The sequence below is a fragment of the Salvelinus alpinus genome, chromosome 2 (assembly GCF_045679555.1).
Source record: "Salvelinus alpinus chromosome 2, SLU_Salpinus.1, whole genome shotgun sequence".
NCBI lineage: Eukaryota > Metazoa > Chordata > Actinopteri > Salmoniformes > Salmonidae > Salvelinus > Salvelinus alpinus.
This window is the reverse complement of record NC_092087.1, coordinates 77,974,310-77,984,022: the sequence shown is the minus strand read 5'-3', so window position 1 is coordinate 77,984,022 and position 9,713 is coordinate 77,974,310. Positions and strand designations below refer to the sequence as shown.

The following is a 9,713-nucleotide window of genomic DNA, read 5'->3' as shown; positions in this document are numbered from 1 at the left end:
TCTGTGCATTTTATACCCCATATGGTATACTCTTTTTATAAAAAAATGTACAAATATATACAAATATTTTTGTTTAACAAATTTCACAAACAGTATAACTGACTTTACAAAAATGGATTTTCGACACATAGAAATATTACAGTAGTAACTGCTAAATCTTGAGATTGTAAATGAAAAAGGATAGATTTCATGTTGCTCTCATTTTCACAGTGACATTGATAAAAGATACAGACATTTCACAAAATGTTCAGGAGTACTAGTCTATTAGTAGTGTACTAGTGATTTTATACTGGTACATTGAGTCAGTACTGCCAGTCAGACACATGGACATGTATCAATATCATACACATCCTAACTCATAGTTTAATGTGGCTACATACAACACAGGAACTATAAGAATTTATATTACTAAGTTATTACTTACTTATGTACAATATTTCGTTTTTTAACACATTTTAAAACTATTTAGGATCAACAACATTATAAACTATGGGGTCCTTCATCATCTTTAAGGTCTTTAAAGTACAAAAATACTCCCAACATCATCTAGGTCTAGGGTAATCTTCTGTTATGGACGGATACTACTTTGCTGAAAACACTTCTTTACAACTTTAGAAAGCATAGATTCCCATGCCAACCGTTGCCAGGGCTACACAGATCCCCAGCACCATTCTGAAGAGGGGTGATGCGTCGACCAGACTGGTCTGGATCTGAAGGGATCTAGCCGTCAGTTTCTCTCCTGAGAAAAGAGGAAAGGAGGAATTATTAGTATTATCTAACACACTAACTGCATATGTACTAAATATCACCGTCATCATATTCAACCGGTGTGTGTGTGTGTGTGCGTGCATTCGCACATGCATGTGTGTGTGTCTATGCCTGTGTCTGTATGTGTGAGTGTGTGTAACTTACCATCAGCCAGTTTGGAGTGTGTCGACGTGTGTCTTGTGCATCTATTTCTGGTTGTCGTATGCATGAGCTCACTTTCCCTCTCTGTCACAGACACCATCTTCTGAAGATCGTCAAAGACCTGCATCACAGACAGAGGCGAGACAACATCAGTCAAAAGTCAGCCATCTTATGTACAAAGAGCCAAGAAGCTCATTAAAAAAACTAAACGGCACTCACTTAGCTTATAGTTGAACACCAACCCTAATATCTAACCTTATATCACCCCTAAACCATGGCTGTTCCGTTTCCCTATTCCTCATCATCCCCCCTATCTCCCCAACCCACCCCATCCTCCACTCCTCTCCTCCTCCACTCCTCTCCTCCTCCACTCTCCTCCTCCTCCACTCCTCTCCTCCTCCTCCACTCCTCCTCCACTCCTCCTCCTCCACTCCTCTCCTCCTCCTCCACTCCTCTCCTCCTCCTCCACTCCTCTCCTCCTCCTCCACTCCTCTCCTCCTCCTCCACTCCTCTCCTCCTCCTTACCTGGATGTTCAACTCGAAGGCTCTGACAGCCTCCTCCAGCATTCCTTTCCTCTCCTCCTCCTCCAGCTCTATGCTGTTCATTCTACTCCTGTACAGCTGTTTGAACAGGTTGGGGCTGCTCACGCCCGGGAAGGAAAAGAACGACAGACCCTCGCCACCCTTCAGCCCCAGAGACTTCTGGGTAATGCGGCCAAGGACTTGTCCGCCAGATAGGTCGCCGAGGTAGCGGGTGTATGCGTGGGCCACTAGGTACTCAGGGTTGTCTTTGCCAATCTGTGGAGGGAAGGAGAGAAAGAGAGAAAGAAAGAGAGAAAGTCAGTACAGTCATTGGTGTGAATGCACTATAAACCCATTCCAAGTAACCAAATTATTTTAAAAAGTGTCTCAACTTCTAACGTTTGCCTGAATTTACATTGGATTTTTGAAACCCTCATTTGCCCCCTTCATGGTTACATAAGGCAGGGTTTCCTAAACTTGGTCCTGGGGCCCATTTTGGGTGCACGTTTAGTTTTTTGTCCTAACACTACACAGATGATTCAAATAATCAAAGGTACACAGCTGATTCCAATAATTAAAGGTTGATGATGAGGTAGTTATTTGAATCAGCTGTGTGGTGCTAGGGAAAAAACTAAAATGTGCACCCAGAGGAGGCCCCAGGACCGAGTTTGGAAAACCCTGTTATAAAGCATTATGGTACGATTCAACTTCCACAGTAGCTGGTAGGTTAGACTCCAGACCAGTCCAGTTTAATACACACCTGTCTGAGTCTATGGGCATATATTTTAGTGGCAGCCGGTACAACAATCTTCTCTCTCCAGTCCTGCCCATAGAAATGCTCCAGGTCTCTCTCCACTGACTCCAGCCGTGCTAGTTCCAGGGGGAAGTATATAGGCGCGACACTCGGGTGGTTGGAGTTGTTGTCCAGAGCTTCCTCTAGTGCTTGATAGATCTCATAGAGGGAGCACAGGAGAAGCTGAGGAAAGGAGATAAGGAAAGGATATAAAATACAAAATACAGTACCTTGACCCACAACAGTTTCTAGCAGTACATGATAGAATGATGGAGCATGATGATGCACAGCGCTCCAGCTTGTAAAATGTTGCATGTCCACACTGAAGATTCGGATCAACTGATGGGAATTACAGTGTAGATAAGGAATCACAAGACTAATTGCGTTGTACTTGCTAGTATCTCCATTTACTAACATGCAGCAGAGGTTTAAACAGAGAGATGAATAGATGAATACTCATCTTTGTCTTTATCAATGATATGTTAATGATTGATTACCTTGTACTGTGTCAGACTGACGTTTCCTCTCTGGTAGGCCAGCATCAGCTCAGTGTTCTCTGCTCTGACATGGCTGTCCTTGGTTACAGCTTTAATCTGCTCAGACAGATCACTGTGGGAGAGAGAGAGAGGAAAACACATTAACCCCTGTATTCAACCTGTAAAGTTACACCATTACTGTACTGTTGAGAGAGAGAGAGAGAGAGAGAGAGAGAGAGAGAGAGAGAGAGAGAGAGAGAGAGAGAGAGAGAGAGAGAGAGAGAGAGAGAGAGAGAGAGAGAGAGAGAGAGAGAGAGAGAGAGAGATATGGGGGGGGTCATGTTAACTTCTGTTTTCAACCTGTGATAAAGACTGTCTTACGCACTGAGCGTACATGACCCAGTTCACACACCAAGTGATGATTGACAGAAGGATGAGGGGGGGAATGCCCACTGACATATAGAACAGCTGAGTGACATGTCACTTAAAGGTGGAAAACCAACACAGGCCTATCAATGGAGGCTAATTGCTAACGAAGATAAGATACTGCAGGAGACGGGTCTATCAATGGAGGCTGACTGCTAACGAAGATTAGATACTGCAGGAGACGGGTCTATCAATGGAGGCTAACTGCTAACGAAGATAAGATACTGCAGGAGACGGGTCTATCAATGGAGGCTAACTGCTAACGAAGATAAGATACTGCAGGAGACGGGTCTATCAATGGAGGCTGACTGCTAACGAAGATAAGATACTGCAGGAGACGGGTCTATCAATGGAGGCTGACTGCTAACGAAGATAAGATACTGCAGGAGACGGGTCTATCAATGGAGGCTGACTGCTAACGAAGATAAGATACTGCAGGAGACGGGTCTATCAATGGAGGCTAACTGCTAACGAAGATAAGATACTGCAGGAGACGGGTCTATCAATGGAGGCTAACTGCTAACGAAGATAAGATACTGCAGGAGACGGGTCTATCAATGGAGGCTGACTGCTAACGAAGATAAGATACTGCAGGAGACGGGTCTATCAATGGAGGCTAACTGCTAACGAAGATAAGATACTGCAGGAGACGGGTCTATCAATGGAGGCTGACTGCTAACGAAGATAAGATACTGCAGGAGACGGGTCTATCAATGGAGGCTGACTGCTAACGAAGATAAGATACTGCAGGAGACGGGTCTATCAATGGAGGCTAACTGCTAACGAAGATAAGATACTGCAGGAGACGGGTCTATCAATGGAGGCTAATTGCTAACGAAGATAAGATACTGCAGGAGACGGGTCTATCAATGGAGGCTAACTGCTAACGAAGATAAGATACTGCAGGAGACGGGTCTATCAATGGAGGCTGACTGCTAACGAAGATAAGATACTGCAGGAGACGGGTCTATCAATGGAGGCTGACTGCTAACGAAGATAAGATACTGCAGGAGACGGGTCTATCAATGGAGGCTGACTGCTAACAAAGATAAGATACTGCAGGAGACGGCAAGTAGATCAGAGCAATAGACACCTACTCAGAAGAACACCCCATGAAACACTGTCTCTTGCAAAAGCAGCATGTTTATAAGACACTTACTAACACAAGACACAGTTTAGTTTGTCTGAGATCTTCATATGCTTGGTAGAGGCAAGCACAGAGACAGTGTATATTCACTGTCTGCTAAGTTAAATCAAAACACAGAAATCAGTAGCATGTATACTGCTGGCTGTAACAACAGTTCACAGCCTTACCTGTCTGTGAGCTCCACTTGTGTCTGCATCTTCTTCTCTGTCTCCATATCTGTGTTTACAACAGAGAAAAGCATCAATATGACTGAGATAATACGGTGTCATACAGTATGATCTATAACAGAGTATACCATATAAACATGATATGTATGTTGATAATAAGCCTTTAAAATGATCACACATCAGATACTTGCATGTTGCTATATGACCCAAACAGGAATTGCAATGTCCGTTGCTATAGAAAGTTATGACTGAAAGTTATGACCCAGAAATGGCACAAAAGTCAAATTGTAAATCAGTTTTTTCACTCACCAGTTCACAAGTTATACAATAGTTGGTCCTTTCTTTGTTGTTATATTCCCCCAATGAGAGACTGTCTTCTCCTTCTCTCTCTTTGTCCTTAAGTGTACAATCCTTACTTTGTGTGCCTCCTCTCCGGTCTCTACCTCTCTTTATACTGTCCTCCCCTCCTCCCTCCCTTTTTCTCTTTCACGGGTTAGCTGAGCTGAGAGAAACAGGAAGCAGTAAACCTGACTCAACAACAGCTCTGCTAGGAACAGCTATGGGAACATTGTAAACATGACAGGGCAACTTTAGGAATACTAGTAATGGAAAACTGCAGGGAGGAGGGACTAGGACTAAACATGACATGGCAACTTTAGGAATACTAGTAATGGAAAACTGGGGGAGGAGGGACCCGCGCTTAACATGACAATGCAACTTTAGGAATATAAATGGCAAACTGGAGGGAGGAGGGCCCAATGCTTAACATGACAGGGCAACTTTAGGAACATAAATCAAAAACTGGAGGGAGGGGGGACCAAGAGTAAACATGACTAACTTTTTAAACACCCTGGAAAGAAGAGGGAGGAGTGAGGGAATAGCAATGGACAACTGGGGAGTATGGAGGGACTAGGACTAATCATGACAGAGCAACTTTAGGAACAACATGGAATGGTGACAGGAATGTAGGCTAGGAGGAGGGATCAGAAGTCAGCACTAACTAAACATGACAGTGCAACTTCAGCACTCTGGGGAGCAGAGGGAGGAGTGTTGAAATCCGGACTCTGTGTAAACTACACAGCACAATCACATGACTATGTTGTGTTTTGTCAAGAAGTGGTAGTAATCTAATGTTTGATGATTCAAGTTTGCTACTTGAAGTTCGCTAGTTGGCTCTTTGTGGGTCAATTATGTACGGTTTACTGTCCCATTATATATATACATATATATATAAATATTTTAAAAAGGTAATGAAATAAATGTGATTGAATACATTTTTCATAAACTCGTGAAATACTGTAAATTCCCCAACAGTAAATGCAGAAGAGGTAAGAACAATTACCCAACGTACAGGTCACATCGTGGTTTATGTGTCATTACTTTCTGATACATAGCAACATTTCATAATGAACTCGCTGACATTGCACTCTCCTGATGTTCAAGTGCAATGTCTAGCTAAAATATGACAGGGTCACAGACACAGTGAACTTGAAGTCCACTGTCCAAATACACACTTAGAACAAAGGGTTCCAAAAGGGTTCTTCGGCTGTCCCCATTGGATAACCTTTTTTGGTTGCAGGTAGAACCCTTTTTGGTTCCAGGTAGAACACCTTTGGGTTCCATGTAGAACCCTCTATGGAAAGGGATCTACATGGAACCCAAAAGGATTCTAGCCTACTTGGAACCAAAAAGATTCTACCTGCAACCAAAAAAAGGTTAATCAAAGTGTTCTCCTATGGGGACAGCTGAAGAACCCTTTAAGGTTCTAGCACCTTGTACTGCACTTTGTAGTTGTGTATTCTTTTGTTGAACTCCTCAGCCTCCTTCCACTAGACTAAGTCTCTGTGGATGTACTGTCCAGTACATTCAATCAACATGGGTAAAGACAGATGAATAGACACCTGTTGGTTTAATTGTTAACAGTGTAACCTAAATAGTCTCCACTGTTTCTGTACACACAGTGTGCTGCAATGCTGTTTGACTCATCTCTGACTGCCAAGTTCAACCTCCCTCTCTCTGTCACAACAAAGCACTCAATCATGCCTGGAAATGGCAGTGGCAATTTGGCAATGATGTATCACACTGAGAAGTAAACAACTATTCCTATTTAATTCCCTCTTAGGTCTAATATCAGTTGGTGATTCATATATGAGTGATATTGTTAATATGGTTATGCATTATAAGGGTATAATTATTCGATTTTGATGCCATAAGATTTGTTTTAAAGATTCATTTATTTAATGGAGAATAATCCATAACTGTAACTTTGTTGCAAGTCTGCAACAATGCAGCCAAATATATAGATTGCGTATAACTGGTGTGCCAAATTGTAGCAATAAAATAATTGCAATAATAATTTGTCATAAAGGTTTAGGACGTGATTTTCATGCCGAAGCAGTCAGCGATAAGGATATTGCTTTGAACGCTTACCGTGATTCAGCGACTATGCGGACGTGAGGGAAGGGGGAGAAATGGGGTGAGAACGATTCAACCATTTCCTAAACATGAGTCCGCGGAATTTGTACCAGCAGGGTCTCGCATTCCAATGGTGTTGAAATCATCCCGCCAGCGAAGGTGACTCAAATTCAGGAAATTATGGAGCAACGATTTATCACCCATTAATTGAGTAGAGTAAGCTAGCCTGACAGTCTGTGAGTAAAAACATATGATTTTTATCACACGGCAAAATTGTAACATACATTGCAATGTTTTGTAACTAATACTTTCAACCAATAATACTGATTTTGTTACCCTATGAAAAGTATAGGCCAAAGTCTCATTTTACGTAAACCACGCGCCTCCACCACGGTGTGCGTTATCCAGCGCGTGTGAGCACATCAAACTTTGAACTCTTCAAAGATGGCGACAAGCGGTGGGTGAAGTTTGGAGATGGTCCATCAGTTATTTGTCGACACATCGGAAAGCCGAAACGGAGCTCTCTTGATCTGCTACCAATTCGTTGTTGAGAAACACATAGCTATTTCAGAATCGAAATTACCGCGAGCTGTTGAGCAACATAGCCACCTCCGTACTGCGTTTACATTTGTGCGGAGCAGGTAGGCAGAGTGTTTGTTTAGTGGTAGAATGCATCTGTTAGGAGGTTCAAATGCATATTCTTGCCAGTGTGCCCAAGCAGCGTCTTTGCAATAGTAGCCTATTCAGTAGATTTGAACCTATACATTGTATCATGTAATGTCCATCGATTTTAATGTCTATATTACTGCCTCTCTTTCCCAGGTGTAGAAGATGGAGGGAGAGGTGGGCCTTGTGACCAGCCGCAGTCAGAGGGAGAAGAAAAGATCCTACAAAGATTTCCTGAGAGAGGAGGAGGAGGATGAGGATGATGACCTAGTGGCGGACGCGGAACAACTTGTTGTCAAAGAACGCAAATGCAAGAAGTCATACAAGAAGGAGAGGAGACATTCAGGTTTGGAACGCGGTGAGCGTGACTATGACATTTGGAGCAATGGCACCCTGTTCCCTACATAGTGCACTACTTTTGACCATGGTCAAAACTAGTGCACTATGTAAGGAATAGGGTGCCATTTGGGACACACATCTCCCTGTAATTTTGGCTCAATCTCATAGGTGCTGCATCCTTTCCGTACTCTCTACAGGTGACCACACCCACCCCCACAGTTGGACCAATGGCAGTGCAGGACCGGAGTTGTATGTTCTCTCCCATCACCAGTACGACCACCAGACCTGTGAATCACCAGACGAATGGTTGACAGAGGGGGAGAGAATTGAGGAAGTGAGTGAATAGGTGGGGTGAGTCTCCATTTTATGTCCTTGATTCCTTGCAGCCTCAGATGTTCTCCTCTGATGAGGTTTAAGAAGGAGTCAAGGAGAGAGGATACAAGGAATCAACAAAAATACAATTGAGATTCACCTGGGGACTAAGGCCTCTTTCTGTAGATGGTTAGTAAGAGGAAGACCAAGTTGCCCTCTAGACACTGACCTAAAGTATATCTAGCATTTCCCCACTAGTGATTAATGTTAAGGATATAGGGAGGGTGTACTGATCCTAGATCTGTGTCTAAAAGAGCAGCTTCTAGGTGTTATTGTGTCAAATGGACAGCAGAGGGCAGTGCTTGGTAAGTTTCCTTCCACTGATCTTCTTTTCTGCTTCTTACTCATCCCTCATTTTTCCCCCGCTCCTCTCCCAGAGTAGGGATGAGTCTACCATGCCATCGTTCTGGATGTACATGGACGACCAGCAGAACGAGATAAGAGCGGAGGCCTCTACAGCTAGTTGCAGTTTCATGACCCCTGATACCACAGACTCACCCATGTTGACAGGGCCTGAGGTAGACCCAGTGAACGCGGCGGCCCACCTACAGCTGCTGGGGGAATCGCTGTCTCACATTGGCCACCGGCTTCAGGGAACTAAGGTGGGCTGGTTGAACACGGTTGGCTTCATTGTCCTCACACTGAAAGGCTACTGAATACGGACATGTAATGCAAGCATCGTTTGATTGAAGTTGCTGATAGTTTGATGAATCTCGCTCTCTTTCGCCCTGACCCTCCCTTTATTTCTGTGTCTCTTTCCCTGCCTGTCTCTCTTTCTGTCTCTCTCTCTAGGAGATGATGGCAGTGTCAGGTAGTCTGTCTGTGTTACTGGACTCTCTACTGTGTGCCCTGGCTCCCCTGGCCTGTCTCACCTCTCTGGTCCCCGAGCTACGCAGCTGCCCTTCACACTCACACACACTGGTGAGGCTTACACACACACACACACACACACACACACTGGTGAAGCTTACACACACACACACACACACACATTCAGTAGCTGTCAAATGATTAGGACCCTCACCACCAACTTCTATTATCACTATCTTTCTTCTAGGCAAAGACTCTGGACAACATTGCCTATGTGATGCCTGGTTTGTGAAGTCTGTCTGATGAGGACAAGAGCCTTAACCAGGGCAAGCAGGACGTTGTCATACTTTGAAAAGATGTTCCTTCCTGTCTGTTTGGGGCCTTTTGAAGGGATGGGGGAAAATAAGCCATTTGTTTTAAGAGGGGCTTAAGTGACGTCCCAATCTGCACGGAGAGCTCTACTTTACCTCTATCCGAAGTTATCTGGGTTCATATTGAATTTGAAAGATAAACCATTTGTTTAGTTTCATTGTTTTATGTGTTCAATTAAAACGTGTTTTGTTCATGCACTCGTTTTGATATTTTTCTAACTTGGCATGGCAAGTGCTTCTAATCAATGGTTCATTCATTATTGTTCCAGATGAAATACTTTGATTATTCAAGAGAATCAT

At 43.6% G+C, this 9,713-nt stretch overlaps 2 protein-coding genes across 9 annotated transcripts; one reads left to right on the top strand and one right to left on the bottom strand.

Annotated features, from left to right (window-relative positions):
• Positions 1-4,944, bottom strand: LOC139567844 (heme oxygenase-like). Its single transcript, XM_071389402.1, has 7 exons — positions 4,750-4,944; positions 4,441-4,489; positions 2,722-2,833; positions 2,192-2,407; positions 1,435-1,707; positions 913-1,030; positions 1-739 (listed from the first exon to the last, which is right to left on the bottom strand). The coding sequence occupies exons 2-7, from the start codon at positions 4,485-4,487 to the stop codon at positions 612-614; spliced, it is 894 nt and encodes a 297-aa protein (XP_071245503.1). The 5' UTR covers positions 4,488-4,489; positions 4,750-4,944; the 3' UTR covers positions 1-611.
• Positions 4,945-6,849: 1,905 nt separating this feature from the next.
• Positions 6,850-9,611, top strand: LOC139567846 (HMG domain-containing protein 4-like). Of its 8 annotated transcripts, none has more exons than XM_071389409.1 (6): positions 6,850-7,014; positions 7,678-7,867; positions 8,058-8,194; positions 8,610-8,834; positions 9,025-9,153; positions 9,290-9,611. In XM_071389409.1, exons 2-6 carry the CDS (start codon positions 7,687-7,689, stop codon positions 9,332-9,334), a joined length of 717 nt encoding a protein of 238 aa, XP_071245510.1. In that variant the 5' UTR covers positions 6,850-7,014; positions 7,678-7,686; the 3' UTR covers positions 9,335-9,611. The 8 variants fall into 8 exon arrangements, with proteins under 8 accessions (XP_071245510.1, XP_071245506.1, XP_071245505.1 ...); XM_071389405.1 differs by having other exon boundaries at positions 6,889-7,014; positions 7,678-7,879; XM_071389404.1 differs by having other exon boundaries at positions 6,994-7,091; positions 7,678-7,879.
• Positions 9,612-9,713: the final 102 nt, after the last annotated feature.

Excerpts from the sequence above, each read along its gene's own strand:
- LOC139567844 (XM_071389402.1), bottom strand. The coding sequence starts at position 4,487 with ATGGAGACAGAGAAGAAGATGCAGACACAAGTGGAGCTCACAGACAG. Across the intron at positions 2,834-4,440 it reads CAAGTGGAGCTCACAGACAG|TGATCTGTCTGAGCAGATTA; the intron begins GTAAGGCTGTGA and ends TCTCTCCCACAG. Across the intron at positions 740-912 it reads ACACTCCAAACTGGCTGATG|GAGAGAAACTGACGGCTAGA; the intron begins GTAAGTTACACA and ends CTCTTTTCTCAG.
- LOC139567846 (XM_071389405.1), top strand. The coding sequence starts at position 7,687 with ATGGAGGGAGAGGTGGGCCTTGTGACCAGCCGCAGTCAGAGGGAGAAG. Across the intron at positions 7,880-8,057 it reads ACATTCAGGTTTGGAACGCG|GTGACCACACCCACCCCCAC; the intron begins GTGAGCGTGACT and ends TACTCTCTACAG. Across the intron at positions 9,154-9,289 it reads CTTCACACTCACACACACTG|GCAAAGACTCTGGACAACAT; the intron begins GTGAGGCTTACA and ends TCTTTCTTCTAG.